The sequence below is a fragment of the Malus sylvestris genome, chromosome 11 (genome assembly GCF_916048215.2).
Source record: "Malus sylvestris chromosome 11, drMalSylv7.2, whole genome shotgun sequence".
Classification (NCBI taxonomy): Eukaryota; Viridiplantae; Streptophyta; class Magnoliopsida; order Rosales; family Rosaceae; genus Malus; species Malus sylvestris.
Genome location: NC_062270.1, coordinates 39092608 through 39118343, shown reverse-complemented (window position 1 = coordinate 39118343; position 25736 = coordinate 39092608). Strand labels below are relative to the sequence as shown.

The 25736-nt window shown below is 37.4% G+C and overlaps 3 protein-coding genes and 1 pseudogene across 6 annotated transcripts in view; 3 read left to right on the top strand and 1 right to left on the bottom strand.

Annotated features, from left to right (window-relative positions):
- Positions 1-670: 670 nt before the first annotated feature.
- On the bottom strand, positions 671-5346 carry LOC126588617 (adenylate isopentenyltransferase 3, chloroplastic-like). Of its 2 annotated transcripts, XM_050253721.1 has the most exons (3): positions 5122-5345; positions 1920-2015; positions 671-1810 (listed from the first exon to the last, which is right to left on the bottom strand). In XM_050253721.1, exon 3 carries the CDS (start codon positions 1756-1758, stop codon positions 832-834), a length of 927 nt encoding a protein of 308 aa, XP_050109678.1. In that variant the 5' UTR covers positions 1759-1810; positions 1920-2015; positions 5122-5345; the 3' UTR covers positions 671-831. The 2 variants fall into 2 exon arrangements, with proteins under 2 accessions (XP_050109678.1, XP_050109679.1); XM_050253722.1 differs by having other exon boundaries at positions 671-1744; positions 1920-5346.
- A 3856-nt stretch (positions 5347-9202) lies between these two features.
- On the top strand, positions 9203-13468 carry LOC126590490 (uncharacterized; annotated as a pseudogene).
- A 1048-nt stretch (positions 13469-14516) lies between these two features.
- Positions 14517-25602, top strand: LOC126588956 (uncharacterized). Of its 2 annotated transcripts, XM_050254122.1 has the most exons (11): positions 14517-14784; positions 15068-15138; positions 15584-15692; positions 16057-16139; positions 16440-16598; positions 16784-16891; positions 18178-18372; positions 24252-24563; positions 24722-24886; positions 25210-25293; positions 25375-25602. In XM_050254122.1, exons 1-11 carry the CDS (start codon positions 14712-14714, stop codon positions 25480-25482), a joined length of 1467 nt encoding a protein of 488 aa, XP_050110079.1. In that variant the 5' UTR covers positions 14517-14711; the 3' UTR covers positions 25483-25602. The 2 variants fall into 2 exon arrangements, with proteins under 2 accessions (XP_050110079.1, XP_050110078.1); XM_050254121.1 differs by lacking the exons at positions 14517-14784; positions 15068-15138; positions 15584-15692; ... (1 more) ...; positions 16440-16598; positions 16784-16891 and adding an exon at positions 17955-18101.
- LOC126588957 (uncharacterized) overlaps positions 18178-25736 on the top strand; it is a 30372-nt gene continuing 22813 nt past the window's right edge. For both annotated transcript variants that reach the window (XM_050254123.1, XM_050254124.1), the window contains exon 1: positions 18178-18209. The gene's annotated coding sequence lies outside the window, so the exon portion shown is untranslated. The remainder of the gene's footprint in view (positions 18210-25736) is intronic.

Sequence of the window (25736 nt, the reverse complement as noted above, 5' to 3'; positions counted from 1 at the left end):
TAGTTGAATGGGTATGCAAACAAAGTGAAATACCTACGATCTTAAGTTTTATAAACAGATCCGACTCATGGGAGTCGACTGCGTGTACAAGTGCAGGCAGCAATGGAAATGAAGCGGGGAGTGATGGGTTGGGTTCGTCAGGCAGGTGGTTCCAGGCGACAGCGAGATGGTGATGGCCTGGTACGATGACCAAGCGGCGACGGGGCAGAAATCGAGTTACAGCGACAGCAAATAGCAGCGCATGGCTCCGGTGTGGCGGCTCCGGCGGATTGGTGAAACAAAGGTTCATTTTCCTTTTTTATTCCTTTTTCCAAACTATAAAACCCTAATCCAGGGCACAACGACTGAACAAACCACAACGAACAAGAGAACGTGACTAGACAAACAAACTAGTTACCAAGAACAGATTCAACCCAAAAGATCAAACTCTGCTCTGATACCAAGTTGATTATCAAAGTGTGCAATAAATAAAACTACAAAATAATAAGAATATTATTAAACAAACTGGGAATGCCAAAACGGCTACAAAATCTCAAGATGCTACATCGTGACTAACATATTCAAGACTGATAACAAACAAATATTTATAATAAACTAACTCTAACTCTAAAAGGTAAGAAACCGAAACCCTAATACTAACGGGTTAAGCTCAAAAAACCAAGCATTTAAATAAACCTAAATATTAATATTTTCCAATGGAAATGATACGATACAATAAATTAATGCTTAAGAAATGTCCATGACACAGACAATATTATTTTCTTTATTTTACAATGATGAAATTAGATTAACCAAAAGTTATTGCATAAGAAAATTATAATGTCTAAGCCTCTAGTGAGTTGCAGCTGCAAGTGCTGCAGGAACCCTAAGACTTCCAATATGTGGAGGAACCTCAGCTGTCATATTGTAAAGAAACTGGCCAACGATCATAGCACCTGGCCCCGACACAAGCTTTTCCCAGGCCTCGTCAGCGTCCTTGCCGCGCTTTCGGAACACCTCGGTGGCATCCAACGGGTGCAGATTCCACCCTTTGTTATTTCTAAGTCCATGAATCTTCTCCAATTGTCGGCATGCCAATTTGCACGTATTGTCCTTAATTTTGTCCACTGCTTGTTGTAGTAACCTGGCACGAGTTTCTTCATCCAAAAGTGGCCCATACCTGAAGTACTTATCGAATTCAGGGACCCCAATTGCCCTTCGAATCCCTTTCATGTAATCTGCATTGGGATCAAAGAACTCTCTCGCCTCATCCACCATTCCATTTTGAACCATGTGGTCAACCCGTCCTGACACAAACGAGTGCATAACGGGTACAGAAACATCCACCCATAAAAAGCAACATTCGTACTTAGACCGAAATTTATAGTCATGGTCATCGACTAACGCCTCGATGTAGGAGTTGGAGCCTCCGACGATGATTGGAAGCCGATCACGGCCTAAAACAGATTCAATGGCAAGTGAGGTTAGGTCACAAAAATCCCTGGCTGTAAAATCTTCATTAGGATCTAGTATCCCTAGCAAATGGTGCGGTACACCACGTTGCTCTTCTTTGGTTATTTTGTTGGTGACTATATCAAGGCCTTCGTAGACTTGCATTTTGTCGGAGTTTATGATTTCTGCCGGGAAACAGGTGGCTAGGTCGATGGAGAGCCTTGATTTTCCGGTCCCCGTTGCCCCCATTACGATCACCACCTTCTCCTTCTGCCGGCGGGGATTGAACACATCCATTCTATGATTATGGCCACTAGAATGGAACATGTAATGTTTGTATTATTTTGCACGTTGGCATCATGTTGGTGATGATCAAATACTTTATCCGCAAAAAGTTAAGAAACATAAGCAAAACATAAAATTATGAAATCAAAACTTTAAAACAAATCAAATTTGTTCCAAATTTTGGATTTGGTTTTAATAATTACCTTTTAAATTGGTCTATGAGACGCAACGAACCAAAGAAGCTAGAGAGAGAAGTTGGCAGACGGCACGGCACACGCGTATTTGCCCTTTTGATATAACTAGCGAGATAGAGAGAGAATGGATGTCACTAGTAATCAAAGTTCTGAGCAAACAAAAAATTTCTCAAAAAGTTGAAGCAACTCCTTTACACCTCGTGTATGAAAGGGGAGGTTTTCATTGTTTATATACGGGGGAAATTGGCAATTTGGTCAATTGGCTATGTACTTGGAATTAGAAGTAGTCAACTATATATTTTTGGGGAAGAGAAAAAGGAAATTAAAAGAAGTGGTCTTGTAATATATTCCCTCCGCAAAAGTTTGATTATTTATTGATTTGATTTGATTACCACTTGATGCAGGGAAGACAAGCTAAAGGAGTCTAGAGGAGACGCTGGATGATAACCTGTGAATAGCTCAACCAGGAGGGATGAAATCACTCACGTCTTTACGTGGATAGAACCTGAAATCACTTGACCAAAATCAACGGTATCACTCATGTCGTTAATCATGGATTCACTCACACGACCAAGCCTCACACTTGATTTAAAAAAGGAGAAAACTCTCTTCTTAGATTACTTTTAATTTACTCAATTGGCTTCCTTTTGAGTACATAAGGATCCCTTTAAATAAGGATCCCTTTAAATAGGGAGATTACAAAGCATTGGTAGGGTAAATATTTAATAGTAGGATAGTTACTAGGCAACTCAATTAAAAGAGAAGGTGACAAAGATTTTGAGAGATGAGAAGTCACTACAACCTTAAATATATATGTTCCCCATGCACTGCATCACTAGCTCCATAAAGAATATGGCTTACAAAATTCATGAACAAAAACAATAAACAATAGCACGTTAAGAGTTGCAAAGACTAGTTAGACCAGTGAAACAGAGTAGTGTGAACACTCCAGTTATACCCGAGTTTGATGCTCTTATAGATTAGAATAGGTCGTGTCAAAACGAAAAACAAGACAAAACATGATCGGTGGTTTTATGCATGAGTAGTAGCAGTACTGTAAGGTAAGTACGTACCACTTCAGATTTCAACCTCAAGTTGAAAATGTTCTTGCATGACATTGCAGTTGCAGAAAGTTTATGGATTTGGATCCTCACCAGATCCCCTTCCTGGGGATGTTAGGGATCAACAAACACGGATTGTTGATAAAAAATCGTACTGTCATAATTTTTTCTGTTTTTATATTTTTCATGTAAAACGATGTTGTTTTACTTCTAAAAATATAGAAAGCATTTAATTAGGACCCTACAATTTTTTATCAACAGTTCATGTTCGTTGATCCTTAAGATCTCCAGAAAATGAATCCGGCGAGGATCCAAATCCAAAGATTATGATTCTTAAAACGACATGTACTGACTATTACTCTAATTGGACTCTTCTGTAAATGCTTACATTGTAGTAAGCAAGATCTCATTCCTCGCATACAAGTGGATTTGACAAAACCAATGTCTGGCCCTGAATCCGAAACCCTAATATGAATTTCGATGTGATTAATCCCAAGGGCTTAACTAACTAGGTTTATATGGCACCTAAAGTTAATTATATATATATACATATATATTATATACAGAAATGGGAGAATTTTCATTAGACATAACAATTAAAAAAAGAGGATGAGTCTTGGCGCAACATAAATATTATTTTTTTGTAATAAAAAAACCACGGGTTCAAGCCGTGGGAACAATTTTTTTGCAACATAAAAGTAAGATTACTTACAATAAACATTTTTTTCGATCCTCGTAAAGTGAGGAGCTTCATTGGTTTGAGGTCCTCCTTTATAAAATTAAAAACAAGCAAATTAGATTAAATAAAGTGTTCCAATATCAGGGTGTCGTTTTAGGGATGGTCAAATCAATGGCCACTTTTCTCATACGGGTTTAAAAGAATAGGAGGCAGATTCTCTACCGCCCCACATCCGGTGTCCTCCTATGCTTTCTCGTTTGTATGGTCACGCTTAAGATACGTCAACATTTTATATTACTATTTATTTTTGTCTTATTATCTTTATAAAAAATAATATAAAATGTTGACGTGGCTTAACCGTGACCACACAAAACAGAAGAGCACAGGAGGGCACCGGAAGTGGGAGGGCAGAAAATCTGCCTCCAAAAGAATAACCCACTTTATTGTGTAAAAATTTAGGAAAACTAACGAAGTCTTTAAAAAATTTAGTTTTAATCAAAAAGATAAATTAAAGATGTAAGTAAATAATATTATGAGTGACTTTTTAGGCTAAAAATATCTTTAACGTTAAAAATGAACAGTACCATAAGTGTTTCTTTAAATCTCTCCAAAAAATTTATTGGGACTCCACTGAATCTACTTAGTTTGGTCCTATATATGATCACAAAGTAACTTGTAAAAGTTTAATATAATTGTTTCCAAAAAAAAAAAGTTTAATATAATTTATAACACGGGTAACTAATTCATCATTAGGTTCCATTAAATAATTTTGTCTAGGGTTTTTGATTCGTAGAACTTTCTAGTTATGATGTAACATATATATGTGTGTGTGTGTGTCTGTGTCTGTGTCTGTGTCTGTGTCTGTAAACAAACTGCAGGATAGTGAGGATAAGTATATCAGATTGGTGCTATGAACAGATCTTTGGCACGCATTTGAAATGATTTGTCTAATCATACAATATATATGATCAGTATATAGGATAGGGTTTGCTAGCTTGGTTTCCACTAAGAGAAACTGAAAACGATTTATGTCATGCTTGATTAGTACATGCTAATAACAGTTTAAATCACTAGAGATCGACTAATAGTCTAATATACAGAAATATTCTCACGGTTCAAGATTTAAGGTTTATGACAACCAATCATGTATGTTACACATGCATTAACAACTAGAAGTCCACTTGCGCATGCGCATGGATTCTCAACTCATTATTATATAAGATAAATAGGTCAATTATATGCACTAAATAAATTATAAGAAATATTGTCAATAGTAATCATTCAAATGCATATGATATGAACTCAATTTGGAGCTTAATGTAGAGGTCGACTCTCAACCATGTGAGTTACACATGCATTAGTGGTTAAAAGTCATTTACTCTCACCTAGACTCTCCCACTCATTATTATGAAATATATATGGTCAATCACATACGAACACTGATAAATATATAGGGTTGTAAACATCTTACATGTCTTGTACTCATTTCACATCGATCGAGACCACCTGGTTTAAATCAGATCACACGCCCGGCCGGGACTTGAGGGATGATGGGATGAAGTTGAAAACAAAAAAAAGCAAAGCTTTTTAATCATCATGGATGAGAAACCTTTCTATATATACTGTATTAGTTCCATTCCAGACAGATATAGTTGCATCGACCATTAATTCATTGACACCCCATCCATCGATCAGTTAGATATAGTTGCATCGACCATTAGTTCATTGACACCCCATCGATCGACCATTAATTCATTGACACCCCATCGATCGATTAGCTTATTAGTGGCCAGATATCGAGTTGAAAATTGTTCAGAGTTGTTTCACATTTGTAAGGAACAAGATTTGTTATGTGTTTATATAATTTTGGATTACTCCTTATATTACCAATTAGTTTTATGGTGAAATCTCAATTTTATCATGGTATCAGAGCAGATTGTCCTTCGTGTGAAAGCCCAAGAGCCACACGTGCTTATGAGTCACCCACTTGTTGTAGCCCAAAGGCCACAAGTGCTCACATATCACATACTTGTTGTTCACGTGTAGGCTTGAAAATCAACCATACATGCGGGGTCGTGTTGAGAGTTGTCCCACATCGATGAGGAACAATATTTGCTATGTGTTTATATGGTCTTGGGCTACTCTCATATTACCAATTGATTTTATGGTGGAACCTCAGTTTCATCAAACAATATCGGTATTGTTGGAGTAGGCCCTTAGCCCGTCGACCTAAAAATTCTACATGGTATCAGAGCTAGGGGAAGGGCTCGTACTGCCACGTGATTGGGTGGGTCTTGTTGTCCATGTGTAGGCTTGAAAATCTGTCACATGTGCGGGGGCGTATCTTGTCCCACGTTGATGAGGGACAAGATTTGCTATGTACTTATATGGTCTTGGGCTACTCTCATATTGTCGATTGGTTTTATGATGGAACCTCAATTTCATCAGACAGTATCGGTGTTGTTGGAGTGAGCCCTCGACTCGTCGACATGAAAAATTTACATGGTATCAGAGTTAGAGGAAGGGCTTGTACTGCCACATGATTGGATGGGTCTCCTTTGGCCCTATGCTATGGGTGAGTCTCGACATGGATTCATGTAGGCCAAAGTTGCCACGTGATTGAGTGAGTCCCAATTTGACCCCGCATGTTGGGTGAGCCCCAACTTGGCTCTACGTGATTGCCGATGCGGATCTTCATGTGTGACCCACAAAGTGGATCTCATGTGCAAGGACGTGTTGGAATCTCATTTATCCCACATCGGTCAAAGGGAAGGAGAAAAAGCAATTTATATAGAATTACTCTACTTTAATTAAAACCGAGACATTTTGTGATAAAATATCACACATGACGAATTAAGCAAGTAATAAAGTAAATATAAAATCAGTGTTGTTAAAGTGAACTATCGGCCAGTCGACCTAAATATCTACAAAAATGGCCTACGTAACTGCAAATTATTTGCTGCGGGTGGTGGCTGGCTCCTACCAACGTCACAGCTAGCATGCTAGCTCGGTCAAATACCAATAAAAAGGACTGCAATGATACTGTTGAAGCAGTGTGTAGGTAAAGGCGCCATTATTGGAGTATGACTAGCTAGCTCGACGTGCTCAAACGTCAAATAAAGCTTCATTTTGTACCCTTTGCAGAGATATATGTAGCCCTAGCTGACACGTTTCACGAAGATATTTTAAGTCAATCACGCTATAAGTTTTAGGATTTAGCTAGCTGGGTGAGGTTGAAGATTGTACTTGAGAATTGAGAGTACTTCAAGTCAGTAACGCAAATAGGGTTTTTGGGGAGATGCTGCTAAATGCATGGCTCGCGTGACGAGTGAACAGCTTGAAAAGAAACTTCAGTAGGCTACCCTGTAGACATATCGGATGGGATGAACTTGTCATCTAGTGAGACCAACATTGAGGGAGGTTCTCATATTTTTATGAGAAATGACTTATGACTAAGGTAATCGGAGTGTTCCTACCTACGTAGAGTTTTTCTCATATAATTAAGATATTGCCACAATGAAAACCCATTTCGGCATAGTTCTTTCTTGCAGGGAGATGAACTTATTATAGTCAATTGAAAATACCTTAGTTCTGTGCAAATGGGCTTAATTGTTGCAGAGGACCACATGATCCTACACCTGTAAATTAAAATTCAAAGGGGGGCATCAAGAAGTGCTTGGTATTTTGTCGTATGAACCTTTTATTTGGAGGACCACATTTTGCTGGCCAACTATCTGTTGTGGAATTTTTCAGGTCGACGGGCCGAGAGCTTACTCCAACAACACCGATACTATCCCCACTTAATCATCTGCACAATCCTCAAGTGTGGGGTTTTATCACAAAAGGTCTTAGTATTATTTAGAGTGAGGTAATTCTATTTAAATTGCTTTGCTTTCCTTCCCCTAGCCGGTGTGGGACAAACAGGGGGCTCCAACATTTGTCACGCCTAGGGATGGGCAACGGTTATGGCGGGCGGGTAACCGTAGTTATTTACCCATAACCGTTTAAGCTTTTACCCGTATAACTGTTTACCCGTTGGGTATTTACATAAATGAGTATACCCATACTCATAACTGTTTATAAACGGTTAACCATATTCATAACCGCATACCCATTTACCTATAACTGCATACCCATTTAATCAACCCATTTACCCATTTACCCATTTTTAACCCCGTTTACTCTTTTTTTTTTCACCCGTCTACCTTTTTTTTAACAATTTGAAAATTAAAAAGAAATTTGTCATAATTTTTTTTAACAATTAAATACCGTTATAAATACATTTAACATGAATTTTTGTATTAACAACAATATTATTTATGAATATATGCGATGCCTCTCAATTATTTGATGGTCAATTTATTACAAGAATCATGCATGGTTGTAGGTTAATTAATATTTTTGTATACATACATACATACATACATACATACATACATACATACATACATACATACATACATACATATATATATGTATGTATGTAAGTACGTATCAGTCTGCTAATAAGCTAATTTGATAAATATTTGGATTTTCATTTAGAAACATATGTTCATCGATCCAAGCCATTTAATTGATTTCTAATTTTTGGGTCAAATATTTATTGAAAACTCAAGGCCAATTAAATATATATATGCATCAGTCGACAATAACATGTTTTTAAAAGATCAAGGTAATCATTATCTTGAATTGACCAAAGCTTCAAAAGACCCTAAAACAAAACTATCCAACACTCTAATACTTTAGCACATTCAATCACATATATTAAACATTGGCCCATTCTATCAATTATATTTTTCTCTTAAGTGAGGCATGTGTGAGTGTATATATATATATTATATGGCCTTTTATAATCAAATATGTCTCGGGATACTAAACTTAGCTAGAACTAATTTTTTTTTTGTTTTACATATATTAAAATAAATGGTTAAATGGGTACCCGTTTATAACCACGGGTAATACTCATAACCGTCCATTTAAATTTCATAAATAAACGGTTATACCCATAACCGGTTATTTATCTAAACGGTTACCTATAACCGTAACCGTCAAAACTAAATGGACGGATAATCATGGTTACCTATAACCAATGGATATTTGTCCATCCCTAGTCACGCCCTTGACCATGCCTTTTACCACTCCTCCTGCAATTTAGTACCAGATACCCTTTATGCTTGAAAACTGAAAAATTGTTCTCAAGGTCCAGCATTGCTTTACTAGTTATTTGATCAATTTAAAATAAATTTAAAAAAAAAAATGTAAGCCAGGCTCAATGATGAGGATTGTTTTCGAGCGGAGGTGATGAAGAAGCTAGCCCTTATTGACAGAGTATGTTGAGCCATGAATCAGATTTTCCAAAGTGCATTGGGAGTTGGGAGGGTCTTCGCTTGTGTGCCAGACCGCGCCTGCGAAAACCCTCTCAATGCACCAGCTTTCTTTTCAGTTTGTTTTAGGTCCAGTGGGTTAAGATTAGGGCTGTGGATTGATGGAAGTGCCCAAAACTTTGTTTAGCGACGGTACTTGGGTAGAATTTTCAACCCAGACTAAAGAAAATGGCCAAAAGGTACAGCCCACTCTTGCCACCAGGTTGGGTATGGATACAGCATAAGGGATCTGATCTACATAAAACCGGTTTGGCAATTGGAACCCTTTTTTATTTGAACAAACGATATTTAGGTTGGATATTTATACAATGTATTCGGAGCTATGAGCATACAGTTGAACGTTTTTAATCACTTGAGTTAAAAACTCTTTGTGACCATTTATCTCATTAGTTTCGAGCTTTTAGTCTCAATGGGACTCGAATGATAAAGAACTTGAGGGCTTATAAGTTTGTCTCATCTTCTTGATGTGTGATTTTCTTTTTCATCTAATTTTTTTAGATTTTTCTTTTTGTTTGTAATTTGTCTTGCTGGATCTTACCTTATAAGTTTTATAGAGGAGTTTAGTCTTATGTGCAAACAATCTTTTTCTTGTATTTTCTTTTTCAAGAGAGGTACGGTCTATGTCCTCCCTCTCTTTCTTGTATGGAAAATACTAGGAAAACTAAATTTCTAAATCAAATGATGTGGATGATAATAATTAGATTATTACTTAAGTGTTGATTAATGTGCTTATTTTTTATTGGTGACATATCATTTGGTTTGCAAATTTGGTTTAAAATTTTGAAATCTCTAGCATTATCCTGTAGTATTTTCTTTTACAAGATGCGTAGGTGTATGTCCTCTCTCTTTTCTTGTATTTTATTTTTCTTATAGAAGGTTTTATATCCCGTATAATGCCAACAATGTGTTTTACTGGACCCTTTCGTACGTCTTGTCGCATGCAGCTCTTACCTGACAAATGTGGCACTCGAGCATGACCGTCTAGTATATAGTGTACGTGTAGTCGCACAATCACATGGAATAACGAATGAACTTTAGAATTTGTTATCTTATAGGAGCGAAATTCAATAGAGCTAACTTGAACTCAATTCCAATCTTGTTTAATCTTAATCACTAAACAATCCCTAAGATAACAATAATTAATTACATAATCCTAATTGGTAATTAGTACAATGTATGTGAAATCTGGACCGTTTTGTGTGTGTGTATATATATATGTATATGTATATGTGTATATGTATGTGTATATGTATATGTGTATGATATTCAAATAGTACATTCCTCAAACATTTGTCTAATTATCTATTTCATATTTTGGTTTGGGAAATTGCAGGGCTGTTGCATACATTCCTCTCATAGATTCAGAGTCCTATCAGTTCCAGCTTCTGTTCTTACAGTAAGCCACAATTTCTAATTTCCTGTTGCCACACATCTAAAATTTTGTTATAAAGCTAACAAATCAAACATGGGTATGAATGTTATGTAGTCTGTAGCACGTCCAAATTCGACATTTAGTGCATTATGTAGTGTCCGCTTTTCGTTATGTTTAGGACTTATCTTAGTTTTGACATTTTTCGTGCTAACCCCTGTTGTTGAAAGATGAGGGGATCCTGTTTTGTGATTGACTTGTTTTTCGTTTCCAGCTTGGTGGAGCTTATCTTTATGGCTTGCCTGTTTGATTCGTTGCTGATTCTGTAGGTGCAACATTAGGTGCCACAGCTTCATTTTTCCTAGGAAGAACAGTGAGTCTCTTAGGCCATTAATTTTATCAGTTCTTCTGTATGTGTGCTTGGATGCGTATGCGTTTGTCATTTTTCCTTGGATTTGATAGCATATTGTCATTAACAGCTTTGTACGCTTACGCTTATCTTACCTTTTTATCTTGTGCAGATTGGAAGATCTTATGTCACTTCCAAACTCAAGAATTATCCAAAGTTTCAAGCTGTTGCTATTGCATTTCACAGATCTGGTTTCAAGGCATGGGTTCTGAACTTTTTGGACATAGTATGCTGGGATGTGATATAATTGTTGGAAATTTGAATAGTTTGAGTAGAAATTTCTTTGTTCCACATTGACAATTTCCAAAAGATTTTATCACTTTATAAGGCTTTGTCCTTTATAGAAAGTGATTGGAGTAATAGGCCTGAAAAATAAAATTGAGCTTATCAAACGATGGGCCTTGGGGCTCTGAAAATTAAATTCTTTAATTAATTTCGAATTTAATTAAATTAATTTTTATTTGAACAGACTCATCTTTTCAGATGAAGTCTGAAGTCAATAAAAACGCAGAAAGCACTGCACCCTATCTGAAGAGATGTCTCCCAATAGTCATATTCCATTCTTATACCTATTGCGAACAGATATAATCCTTCTATATATACATCCGTCTGCATGGCATTTAGGATACAGAAAAACAAAAATATCCTTCTATAATCCATAGCATTCTTACTGAGAGTACCACAAAGAAATTCGCCAGAAGTTAAGTTTTCCGATGCTGGAATTCTAACTTAGATCGTTGAATCCTGGTGAAGCAGACGTCTGTAGAACTACAAGCACTGAGTAGGGACGAAATTTTGTTTCAAGGACATTGCGGTACGCAAGCCTCGATCTTCAAGTTGTTTGTTTTATATTTTTGTTTATTGATACTCTGTTAATTTTTTATATTTGCATTTATTGTTTATTAGCATATATATTTAAATCACAGATTGTTGACTTATATCCAACAATAATGTGTGGCTGGAAGAAAGGAAATTCTTGCAGCCATAGAGACCAATACCAATACCAATACCATTGACATATTATTTATTCAAAAGCGTGAGATGGGTAAATGTCACAGATGATTAATTGATTTCTAAGTAAAATTATATTTTAGAATTTGACAGAGCCGTATCCGTAGCACATAATAGTTAACCGAGGGTGATAAAACTGTACACATATGACCATGTGAGAGTTCTTATCTCATGTGAACTTAGAAACCCCAGCATATATAGAGTAGTTTATCAAGGAGAAAATTCCCCCCTTGCAATCTTGAGACCTTCTAAGTAGTGTTAACTTCCTGTAGGACGAAGTTAAAGTGATGTGAGCCAATGTGGTGTAAGCGGGTTGTGTAAGCGGGTTTTGCCCCCACTTACATTTGATTATATTAGTAAGTTTAAAATTATGTTAGTCGATGTATCTGTTACCTTTAACTTATATATAAACATTTTATAAAAAACTGATCTGAGCTAATATTTTTGCTTCTGTGGTTTTCATTCTTCTTTTGGTGTTTGTCTAACAGACAGTTCTACTACTTCGGCTTGCTCCTTTGCTTTCATTTAACATGATGAACTACCTCATCTCGATGACTTCTGTTAATGTAGGGGACTATGTGCTGGCATCTTGGTTGGGGATGATGGTGTTCACTCACTTTATTTAAATACTGATTTAGCCTTGAAGATCATTTTTTTTTTATCAGAGCTCATAATTTACTCATCTATCCAAATTTTAAATCCAAAAAGTTCAGCGCCTAGAGCAAATTGGTTTTAGAAACACAATTCTATTAGAGTACTTACAAAGTTTGCACTGGTCGCTTTTATATATTAGCCCATCATGTTTGCACTGGTGTATTTTAGTACAACACTTGAGAGCAAGTCGAGCGGGGCATGGTTGATGTCAGGATGACGTCAGCCACATTATAAAATTAATAAAAAATGTAAAAAAGCAATAATATTTTTTCTCAAATAGTATAACGAGACCGATTAAAAATTATATCCGAAATTTAAAATAAAATAATTTTTTATTATTTTATAAAATAAAAAATATTAATATTTTATTGCATATTACTTCATTAAAGACAGTTAATATTCACTGGAGACTATTCAATAGGAAGTTGCCCTAGGGAGCCTTGATACGTTGGAGTTGCTCTGAGGACGTTTCAGACATTACAGACGGTTGGAATGAGGTTTCAACCACTCATTGGGTAAGTGCTACATGACCGTTAGAGCTCGAAAATTTTGTCAGGAGTGCAACACACTCAAAGTTCCTGATCTGCATGGAACTACGTGACTACTGCATCCTTTCCGCTTCTTCAATTGATATCAGTATCCGCTCGTGGTTGCAGGTGTTTATCTCGAATTGTGAATTACATAATTTTCTTGCGGTTAACATGATATCTCATTCTTCGAACAGTATATTTTGTTTGAGAATGAGATCATTTCTTTTCCATTCGAGTATTCATTGCGAAATTTCGAGTTCCTTGGTGTTACTTGCACTGTGATTCTAAGGGTTTGCATTCCTAAAGTTGCAAAGGCTTCATATATTGGACAAAGCAGTGGCTGAACATGCTGACACATAGAAGGCATATTGTCCCCTTCAACGCTACCCATCGTAGCAGATTCATCCTTGGATCTTCAGAAGCCTCTCATAGTCCGGATAGACTCAGAGCCCGTAAGATAGTATCACGAAAAGAAGCTGCAAATTCGATGTAAAATTTTCATCTCGTTTACGTATAGATGTGATAGTTTTGTTTAGGAATGAAGTGTAATTGTGCATAAGAGAAGAAGGTTTTCTTCTCTAGCATTCATGTACATTGTACAGCACCCGAAATGATTTGTTTTCAAATTTACACAGCAATAACAAGGTTCTCGAAGCTCACCAAACTCGTTGCAGTTTGCAAGTATTCACATCGATATATAAGTTGAACGGTCTTTTTTCTGCATCGACCAATTTGCTTTGATCCCATAAGCTTGGATAGAACGTTCGACGTGGTGCCCTGCAGCTTCCTTTTCCAGTTGAGTAGAGTATCTCTTAAATGTCTCTAGAGTAACAAAAGTCATGGTGATGCTCGCCACCCACGCCCAACCCCGTCAAGCCACCAGCCATCTTGCCGCAGGCAAACTCTCCTTCTCTCCGTCTCTCTGCCTTTGAGATAGATGCTACCTTGTCAATTATTTTCTATCCAAACTTTCACCAACGGGTCAGTATTAATGTGTTCATATTATGTGGTTGGACATGCCAAAGTGACGGTAGTTTGATCTCAAAATTTTCGTGAACTAGAACAGATCAAGTGTACCATGAGAAGCCACTTTAACAGCTTCAACCAATTAACAACGCAAAATAATTTTATTTTTTTACGTGACATCGCATGATTAGTTTAAAACGCATTACTTTGGCGACCCAGCACACCCCTTGAGGTGCCACGTGCCCAGTGACAATTTAACAAGAGTTCCAAGTAAAATTGGATGGAAAGAGATTATCTCCGGATCCCTTCTACCTAATCTACCAAATTTAGGGATCAGATCATTAAAATTTGATCTAACGGCTAAAGTTATTATATTTTTTAAAGTGAGCCCCTCTTTGTAGCCGTTGAATCAAATTTTAATAATTCAGATCTTCGAACTTAATGGATTAGGAAGAAGAGATTTGGAGAGGATCCCTTCCAAATTGGATTACCATGTGCCGTGTGGCATCTCCACAAAGTACAAGTATATTCTGGTGTGGGTTCTCTCCTTCCCACTCTTCCGTATTTGTTGCGTCCCTCTTATTTCTCAGCGCCTTTGAAAGGAACGTTTCGTCGCCCTTTATCTCTCTCATCTCTTTTCTCAAAATCTATCGCCGCAGAAAAAACCCAGAAGCCCAGAAGAAGAAGAAGAAGAATCAAAGCCGCAAGCTTTCAGATCAGATTTGCATCCAATCAATCATGGCGACTCCCGGCGTTCTCAACAGAGAAGACGGCTTTTTCCTCAACTCTCCAATCCTCGAACCTCTAAATGGTACCCCTCTGTCTCTCTCTCCTATTTTATGGAAACGATTTCTAGCTCGTAGTCTGTAAAGTTTTAGACTTTGGCCGTTTTGGTGATTTGGGTGGAGTGAAATACCGTTTGGGGATTTGGGGTTTTGATGGGATTTGATTAAATTTCTAGGTTTTTGTGTAAGTTTGATTACCCAGATAGTGGAATGATAGTATCCTTCAAGATTACTGTTTAGTCTTTGATTAGTTTTGTAAATTGATTGTTAATGTTGGAATGCTGGATTTTAAGTGGTGTTTTTGGACAGGAGAGAGTGTCAAATCCCGTGGAATGTCGATTGAGAAGAAGATTGAGCAGCTTGAGAGCATGGCTGGAACGGTACTATTGTTATTTGTTTTTATTGAGCATTGATTTAAATTGAATTGTGATTGTTATTGTGTGATAAAAATTGGTTTGGATACAGAGTTAAACAATATTATCTACCCTTATGGGGGGGTGGGCTTGGCCTCACAATGGGCTAGGAATAATGTGGTTCAAATTTTCCTTTGGCGATAATCGAACCAATGACCTCTCACTTACAAGTGAAATCAATACCACTAGACGGTAGTACTAAGTGACAACTGATTACATTTAATTACATAAGGACTTAATACTGTTTTGTGAAGCTAGACGAATGTAGTGTGTATTGGTTAGCCAACAAATCTTATTTTGCTTTAATACTTTGTAAAAAAGTACGAGCTTGAAGAGCGATTAATTTTCTGCAAGCATGATAAATGATTCTTTGAATTCAATTCGTGTTATGACAATTCTTTTCTTCTGGCAGGTTAGCAACCGACGGTCTCGAAGATGGGTAAATGATCGGATTTTGTTGGAACTTGTTCCTCGTCTAAATGCAGAAGAAATCAGAGGCTTGTTTGCTCCACCACCTTGGGGTACTCATATAGAATCTTCTCTTAATATAGCTGTTTGATGCGTAGTAAATTCTATTCTATATGCATTGCTTATCCACAAGTACAAATGTATTTATCATATGAAGAAACTGTTGGAAGTTCTGTGATTATTTGCACTCACCTACATTTACTCTACCTTGATATTTATGGTTACTGGCTTACTGCTTTTTGAAAGGATAGTGCTATTCACACACCCATTTTCACCTCCCAGACACCCTTGTTAATTTTTGGCCATTGATTTTCTTCAATTCATTCGATCTGACAGCCAAAAATTGAGAGGTGTGTATGGATAGCACTACCCTTTTGAAAAATCTCATATCAAAATTGGCTTTGGTTTGAATTACAGGTGATGATGTACCGCTGTCAGCATTTTGCATGACTAATGTGCGAGAGTGGGATACATTTAGGAATATAGACATGGATAAGCAGGTCCTTCATCCACTCTCTTCATCAAAAGCATGTTTCAATCTTTAATTTCCTGCAATCCAATGATTTCAGATGCCATTAAGTGTTGGTAGAATTTGAATTAAGAAAATTATCCTAGCAGTTATATGAATGCACAACTTTATTCAGATTAGCGTTTTAAATTGTGTCATACCATTTACGTAGCAAATAATGTGCCTCTATTTATTTATAACCAGTATGTATATCTGCATATGTCGTTATAGGATCATTTTAGAGGTTTCGGTGTTGCACGCCCTGACTCTAGCCTTCATTTCATTTTGACAGGCTAATGTGATTGATTCCATGAAGGGCCCAAGTGCAAAGAAGAAGAGTCCTGTTGATGCTGATAAAACGGCCGTCTTGAATGCATGGCGTAGGGTTGATTGTCGAACAAGAGAGGCACTTCGCCGTGGCGTCTTTGCAGAACTTGTTGAGTTCTATGAGGTAATTGTAGTTCCTTATGTTGATCTCATATGGGTTCCTTTATTTGTCTAGACACTTTTTGTCATCACACTTTTCTCTTCAGCATCTTTGGCATTCCGTTTTCCATATTCATCTTTCTCTAAATCAAATTGTAACCTGACAAAATCTTTTATTGTCATTGAGTATAAATTCCCTTCTCTTTTCAGGAGCGTGTACGGGCTTTTGTTACAGAGACTGAAGATGGAGGTGGAGATGTTCTCATCCTGCAGGTCCAAGATCCTCTCCGTCGATTGTTGCTACATGGTGTTTGTGAGGTACATTTTCTCATTTATCTTTTCATATGTATTTTCAACCATTAATTCATGCCGGATCATGGAGCTGTGCATTGAGACATCCACTAAAAGTATTGCACGACGAGATTACCCATTCTGCACGTCATCAAAATCACTGTTGGAAGTAATCTAATATGCATAAACGGATGTTTGAAACAGTTCTACAACTTGGTCTCGGTGACGGTTGCTGAATCGGAGAATGGGGAGTCAACTAAGATGACCAAGATAACGAAGAAAAAAGGGCGTCCGATCGAACTTCCAAAGATCACTCTCTCCCATTTCTTGAAGATGAACAAACAAGGAATGTGGTGATCCCATCTCCATCTGGTTAATGTGTTAATAAAGTTGGGCATCATGTGTTGTATGTAACCTTGTGAATTACACCTTGTAAATTACTCACTCACATTGCCCTGATCGTCTCCTACAACTAGTTCATTGATCTCTCTAGGGTTTGTACTCTGTAAAGATTATGTCAGAATGTACTATTTCCGTCGCTCAACGAATGAAGTTGATTACAAGAACTCGATTTTTCGCTTTGCGTGTCGTATTTTCAACAGCAAAACTGATTGGCGAAGGCAAAAGTGTTCATACAGTTTGAAACAATCATAAAAGGAATTAACGTGGCTTCTCGATGGATGATGATGATTTCCTCCTCGAAGTAATTTGTGATTGAATCACGGAATTTCATACTTACGGTTGGAACTGTTCTTATTATAAGTAACTCTGTAATATAAAAAATCAATAAAAGATGAGATCAGCCACCTTGTCTCTTGCATCTCAGGTTTTAATCTTCATCTCGTGTTGGACTGTGATTTGTCAGCAAAGAAAGAAAGGTTCTTACACGTAATGTGCCTACTATTTTCCACATAAAAAACAAATCTTAGGATATGATATGAAGGAAGAAAAATGCCATACGTCTTGAGATGCCAACTGTTTTCCACATGGAATTCATTGTATCTGTTGGGCTACGGTTTGAAAATGCTTTAGCATTTCTACTTAAACGTGCTTTGTGATTTGCTTTTACCAAAAGCGCTTTTGTATTGAAACTCTTTACCCACCCGCGAAGAGTAATATATATATATAGAGAGAGAGAGAGAGAGAGAGAGAGAGCTACTTTCCAGGTCTTTGCTCCACAATCATTTCGATTTTCCATTCCAATTCCATGGCGAAGAAAGCTGTGAAATACTCTGTGGTACTCTCTCTCTCTCCCCCCCTCTCTCTCTCTCTTCTGTGTGTATGAATTGAATGTTTGAATTTGCTGGTTGCAGGTGGACGCGTTCACAGACTCGGCTTTCAAAGGGAACCCAGCAGCGGTTTGCTTGCTGGAGGAAGAAAGAGACGACCAGTGGTTACAAGCCGTGGCCGCCGAGTTCAACCTCTCCGAGACATGTTACTTGACTCGGCTCACTGAGTCTGACTCAACCCCTCGGTTCGGTGTCAGATGGTTCACCCCTTCCAATGAGGTATGAGCTCACCTCCCTTCAATTCAACGCTTTCCATTCATATCATATCTGTTCGTCTGGAGGAATATCCAGTGGGGACGTTTCCTGCCTAACGAGCACACAGCTCCCCGAGAGGTTGGCGCAGGTTGATATTGTCTGTCGGGTTTTTACTTATTGGCGGGCGGGCTGTAAGAAAATGACATAGTTAATTCTGAAAGGTGCCTTTGTAGGGCCTTAGGCGTAGGCCTTGAGGCTCGTAATCAAAATTAACTTTAAGTGTTCATGTGTGCCACTGCCATCTTTAACATAACAAATGTAAAACAGATGTTCAGTTGTTTGATTATATATGCCCGAAAGACCAAGTTAATTCTGATAGGTGCTTTTGTGGGGCCTTAGGTGTAGGCCTTGAGGCTTCTAACCAGAACTAACCAAGTACTAGAACATATATTGGTTGTTTCATTGTTGCGAAAGTATCACAACCGTTATAATTTAATCGCTCGAGCCCGCAGAGCAGAACGAACTCAAATAGGTGCCTTTGTCGGGCCTTAGGTATAGGCCTTGGGGCTTCCCATCAGAATTAATTCTATTCTCAAGCGTTCTGTGGTAATCATGATATAACAGAAGTAAAACTAAGAAAATAGGCTAATTACTTGCGCCCCAAGTAACTTCGGACTTCTTGTTATCAAGGACTGTCGTGGATGGGTTAAGTCCACATAAAGTTTTTTTTTATGCCTTGAGACCAAGGACTTTTAATTGATCAATCTTATCTGCCCGAATGGTTAGAACTTAGAAGTCTTTTAATCATAAACTGGCTAGAAATAACTTGGATGCAGATGGAAATATACATTATATTACTAGATTTATGAATGAAAAGACTAAAACAAAGGAGGTCGGGCAAGGCTGATCGTTTTGCAACTTCCTCTCTTTGTGATTTACAAAGGGTTTAAGGGCTAGAAGGGGAGATTGGGAGATGAGTTTATAAGAGAGAATCGATACTACAACAAGATTTAAATAAGGTAGCAGAGCTTTTACAAAGGCTTTTCTGGTGAAGGTTGATCCCGAAAAGGATGAAGGCTTGGTGCTGACTACAGCTTCGTATGCAAATCTGGCTTGAGCAGAGTTTGTGTATTTGTTTGTTTGATTGAGTGTCCTTATCTCTGATTTTTCTTTCTCATTTTATAGACGATTTGGCTTGGCTGCCTGCAGTATTAATCTTGCCTGAATGCCTCTGAAGGGTAGTGACTTATCAACTTTTTACTTGTCCTGCCATTGTAAAGTACTTTTGGGCTGATTAGCTGGCTAGTCTACACCACTTGACCTGTTAAACCCCACCCCCATATTTTCATTCTATTTCTATTTTCCCCTAGAACATATTTGTTTTCTATCAATTTAGTCCCTTATTCTCTTTTAATCCTAACCCTTGATCTAGAAAGGCTATTGATCTTAAACTGCCATGTGGCAGCTCTCAGATCCCTCTTTCCTTTCATCTCTGCCCGAAACTCATCTCAGAATCTCAGTGCTCTCTTTCTTTCGGTTTCTTCTCTCTCTTTCTCACACTTTCTAAGCTCCGAGAGCTTCTCTCTAGCTTTCACCTCACTTCCCTTACAAATCAAACCCAAAAAACCATATATTTGGGATCCTTGAGACTTAACGAACTCAACGATACCCTTGCATGCGCCATCAGAGCACCGTGGGTTTTTCTGCCATTGAAGCTGAGAGCTTCAAAACTCTAAAACTCGAACCCAGGTGAGAATGGTGTTCCTTCTTCAAATTTCTGGGTAAGTTCTTATGTATATTTGTGAAGTTTTAGAACCCTTTATTCAAGCCCTAACCATTGCCATCCTTTGTACATGCATGTCCGGTTCCGACGACGAACTCCGATGAGTTCGTGAGTGTGTCTGTGCGCAGGTTTGTATGTTTGTCCGTGTGTGTGTAGGTGTGTAAGTATTTGTGATGGTGTATGGTGCAGGTGTGTGTGTGTGTGTGAACTGGGTGTGTGTGTTGTGCGGTGCAGGTGTGTGTGTGTGTACCGTGTGCATCTGTGTGTGCAGTGCATGCATATGCAGACTATGCATGTGTGTGTGTTTATATATGTATATATACATATACATGCATGTGTGTGTGCAGCGCATGCTTATGCATACTGTGCGTGTGTGTGTGTGTGTATATATATATATATATGTGCATGTGTGGGTGCAGCGCATGCTAATGCATTCTGTGTGTGTGTGTGTGTGTTTATATATGTATATGTATATATATATGCAGGTGTGTGTGTGCATGCGTGGGAGTGTGTGTGTGTGTGCTGGTGTGTAAGTATATGTATGTGTGTCCGTGTGTGAGTGTGTGTGTAGGTGTGAGTGTGTGTGTATGTAGGTTTGGGCCCGAGCCCAAACCACCATTTTACCCTAAACCCTTAGGACCCAAAACCCAATATGTCCTAACGTTATTTAACTTAAACTTAAACCTTAATCCGGATCCAAACCTAAAACCCATTTCCATTTCTTAAAATTCTATCTTTTGGGTAGTTTATTAAATTGTACATTTTCGTGTTTAGGTGAAGTTGCTAGTGGAGACTTCCTTAATCATTTTCCGCACAATTCTGCTACTTCGGAGTATCTGTGAGTGGACCACCTTTGAAAATTGCATGTTTTATTGATAGAATTGCATAATTTAATAGCATGCCTTGCAGAATTATTGATTTGAGGAATTCTTTACAGAAAGCATGATGATTTGATTATGATTGATTATATATATTTTGAACTAATTTCATTATATTGTATTTTCTATAGAACCCTCATTCTGGTAGACTATCTGATCGATGACGATAGGATGCTAAGAATGTGTTTCAAATGACTTTCAAACACCTCTTCGTAGTATAGAGGATCGATGAATTTATGCTACGAAGTTGTATTTTAGAGATGAATTATGTTTTGTGCGTACCTAGTGAACACTATGCCGCCTGGGGCGAGGATCTGGTGTTGGCATTGAGGCCGGGAGAAATAATCCCTAGCGAAAGGCTGAGGGACACGGAGACAGGCATTGGGCCGGGAGGGAGATATCTCTGGCTACGGGCACAGAGACTGAGGTGCAGGCATTGGGTCGGGAGTATTATTATTCAGTGCACTCACTAGCAGCACAACTTGTGTTATGCTTCCTGATACGATTTCTGATACGATTTCTGATACGATTCCTGATATGATTTCTGATATGATTTTCTGAGATTGTTTTGCAGAGAGATATATGAATTGTTTTATGGCATGCTAGAGTTTTCTGAAAAGCTTATCACTTATTATTCTAGTAGTTTTCATTATTAAACTGTGGGGGTTAGTATGTTCATAACTGTTTTCGTACTATGTATGTATATAAACTTGGTCCACTCACCCTTGTTTTGCGCCCCCATTCAGGTCTTAGAAACAAGGCATAGAATCCCGGCATCAAGGCACTTCCGCAGCAGCATCTTCGAGTCCTCTCCGGGTAGGACCTACTCCTTGTTCATTCAATCTTATCTTAATTCTTGTTAGTGACTAGGTTTAGTTGTATGCTCTGAACACGTTCCTAAATTGTTAATTCATTGTTTTTTTTTTAATTCATAACCCGTATTTATTTCTTATCCCTAGCTTTTGTATCAATTAATGGCTTTCGTCACCCTCGGGTGTCGGCCAGCACGTGCCTATCCTGGTATTCGGGGAATATCGGGGTCGGGGTTTGTCATGACCTTTAGGTAGGTGAGCAGGTGACTTGAGTGATCTGCACTTAGTCGGGAAAAAGGCCTTTTCCGCCTTCTGGGCTTTGGCTGAGCCTCGGGCTTCCTTTCTTCTAGACCTCCTTTTGGGCTAACTCCCTTTTAAGTCCAAAGTTCAAGTTTTAACCCAAACAATATCTTTACACGTTCCTTGGTTTCCAAGTGTTCAACTTTTATCTGGGTCGATATGGAATCCACCAAAAGATTTGAGTGTATCGAAAACAGCCAGGAACTTTAAATTTGTTCTCTTTAGGCTTTTAGCATACGAGTTTATTTGAAAGTGTAACTGGGTAGTTAAAGCAGTTGGAAAAGTGCTTCTGGGTTGTAAAAGCACTTGGATTTTATTAAAATTTGGACGTGCTTCTACTAATTGCGCTTCGAGCAAAAAGGTTTATGGGTGGAAGTGTTTTCTAGATAAGCATTTCAAACGGGCTTTTAACTCAATTTTCTTTAAATTAGATATTTAGAAATTCTTAAATCTTAATCTTAACCAATGTATGAAGCAGAAAGTTCAAAATTGTTAATCTTTAGAGTTTCCTTGGTTTCAAGTGTTTAACTTTTAAATGCACACGCTAACAAGGTTGAAATTTTAAATTTACCCCAAAGTTTGATTTATTAGAAAGTAAAAATAGAAAACTTCATTTTAATCCCTAAATAAGATTGCTTTTTCAATAATACCGTATGTAAGATTAAAAACTAAAAATAGTCCTTCATGTCAGATTATAGTGTTCCATGTCACATTTAATCATTTTTTAATAAATTTATTGCATTTTTAGTTTCCCTATTTACCCTTATTACTCTCTTAAAACCAATTAAAGAAACAATTATATAATTAATTTTTCAAGAATGCTTAATTAACTAGATCCATAATTAACATGTTTGTTATAACATAAATCTCCATGTGTTATTCCTATCAAAGAACCCAGAAAACTTAGAAACCATGATCAAACAAAAAAAGCCATAAAACTTAAAGACCAAAAATCTCGTTGTATGCGGAAGAAAGAAGAAAAAAGGGGCTTTTAGATGCCAAATTGATGGTGAATCCAGAGATAAATGAAAAACAAAAAAAAATACAAATTGAGAAAATAGAATGTGAAATCACAACTTAATTGACCGTACCAAATTAATCGGACATACACTATATAGTACCTAACCGACTATACTGAATGGATAAGACCTAATTGATAGTACCTAAATGATTAAGGTGCATTCATATAGGTACTATGATTTAGGTGCATTCATATAGGTACCATGATTTAGGTGCATTCATATAGGTACCATGGTTTAGGTGCATTCATATAAGTACCATGGTTTAGGTGCATTTGACTTGGTACTATGATTTATGTGCATTTGACTTGGTACTATGATTTATGTGCATTCGACTAGGTTATATGATTTAAGTACATTAGGACATGGTTTAAGTGCATTCGATTATGTAAAATATATGATTTGGCTATTTATATTTCCTCTATGCTTTGAATGGTGATAATGAATAATTTGAATTAGGTATTTGTTAATTCTTGTAACGTATCACTAATATTTTTTGAATTATGTTTATCATTTTAGAAAGTCAGACAATAATCAATGCCAAAAAATATGGAGCAAATTAAAATCAAATATTTAATAGGAGCATTATAGGAACCAAAAAAATGCATTAAATATTTAAAAACAAGAAAATATAAATTTTAATATTTATGCTGACATGGAAATTTAGTCAAAGGACTATAATGAATATATAATCTAACATAAGGTTTTAATTGAATTTCAATCTTTATCAAGGATTAAAATGGAGAAACCCCAAGTAAAAATGGTTCCTTTTTGGCATATGGATTTATTTAAAACTGGTTCCTAAAGACGCTTTCTAACAACGTTTGATGGAAAAGGTTGAAATTGCCTATGGGTTGAAAAAAAAACACTTGGAAGAGGTTTTATTTAAAAAAAAAAGTTGGACGTGCTTCTAATAATAATGCTTATGAGCATAAGTACTTTCTAGAAAAGCATCTCCAAACGAGCCCTCACTCAGGTTTCTCTAAATTTTGATGTGATTACGTGGCACTCGACTGAAGTGGTATTGCCAATGTCTTGATTTTGTCACCAGTGTATGAAGTAGCACATGCTTTCTTAATTGATCTTGAAAATTTGATTGCCTTTTGTGCAGGTTGAGCTTTGTGGTCATGCAACATTAGCAGCTGCATACACTCTCTTTAACTCTGGTTTGGTAAAGTCCGACATTGTTGAGTTTGCCACATTATCGGGAATCCTAAAAGCTAAAAAGGTTCCAGATGTTAAGACAGCCAACGGTTTGAATACTCACAATGGGGAAGCACAAGAGTCCTATTTTGTTGAAATGAATTTTCCTGCCGACCCGTCTAATGAATTCAACTCTGGTGATGTTTCGGTAATCTCTAAGGCCTTAGATGGTGCTTCTATGGTTGAAATAAGGAGGACAACTGTCACAGATGATTTACTTGTAAGTTCTACAATCCTTCCAGAAACCTACCTTTTCAATTCCCTATTATGCTTTTGATTGATAGAAACATAAAAAACAGCGGAAAAACTTTTTATTTTATTGGATTGCCTGTGCAGTCTAGCATGCACTCTAAAGTGATACTGGTTTCATTTTTCAAGGTTGTGCTTCCATCAGCAAAAGCTGTCACAGATTTACAGCCGCAGTTTGATGCAATTCGACAATGTCCAGGGTCGAGCGGAGTGATCATTACGGGGATTGCTCCTCCGGAATCAGGATATGATTTTTACAGTAGATACTTTTGTCCCAAACATGGGATTGATGAGGTAAGCAGCTTGCATTGTTCTCTCAGCAAGTTTCTCTCAAGTGCCTGATACCTGGTGCCAACTGTGTTGCTATGTTAGATGAGGAGATTATGTATCTGCATCAATAAGCCTTTCCCTTTTTTTATTTTTTTTTTCTTCTGCTAAAGTGGATTTAAAACATTTGGATAACCTGATTGGCCTTTTCCTGTGTCTTTCTTTTCCACACGATCTTTGTCAGTTTCATTATTCTAAGCTAAAGTATTGGAATATATCTGACTTAACCTGCTAACATGGATTTAAACCATTTGTTACATAAGTCTGAATACTGCTAACTGTTGTGTCAGGATCCCGTTACTGGGAGCGCACATTGTGCCCTTGCATCATACTGGTGCAAAAAACTTGGAAAGTCTGATGTTTTTGCTTATCAGGCACTCTCTCTCTCTCTCTCGCTCTCTCTCTCTGTGGTATTATAAATCTCAATCCCCTCATACGTTGATGTTTACTTTCAGGCATCACCTCGAGGGGGAGCAATAAACGTTCATCCAGATGAGCAAAATCAAAGGGTACTGCTGCGAGGAAAAGCTGTTATGGTGATGGAAGGAACTGTTTTAGCTTGAAGTTGGAGTTATTTTTACCTTGAAGTATAAACATTTGAAATAAATGACTCAATTTTATGGGGAAAGAACCATTATATTTGAATTAAATAAATTTGAGCAAATTAGTTAGGTGTGCCTTTATTTTTCATTTCGAAATTTGTATCCCGAGTTCTTCATCTTGGCATCTTGAAAGGTGCTACTGCTGCTCAACTTTCTTCTCAGCCGAGCTGCTGAAGTCTCTCTCTCTCTCTCTCTCTCTCTCTCTCTCTCTCACA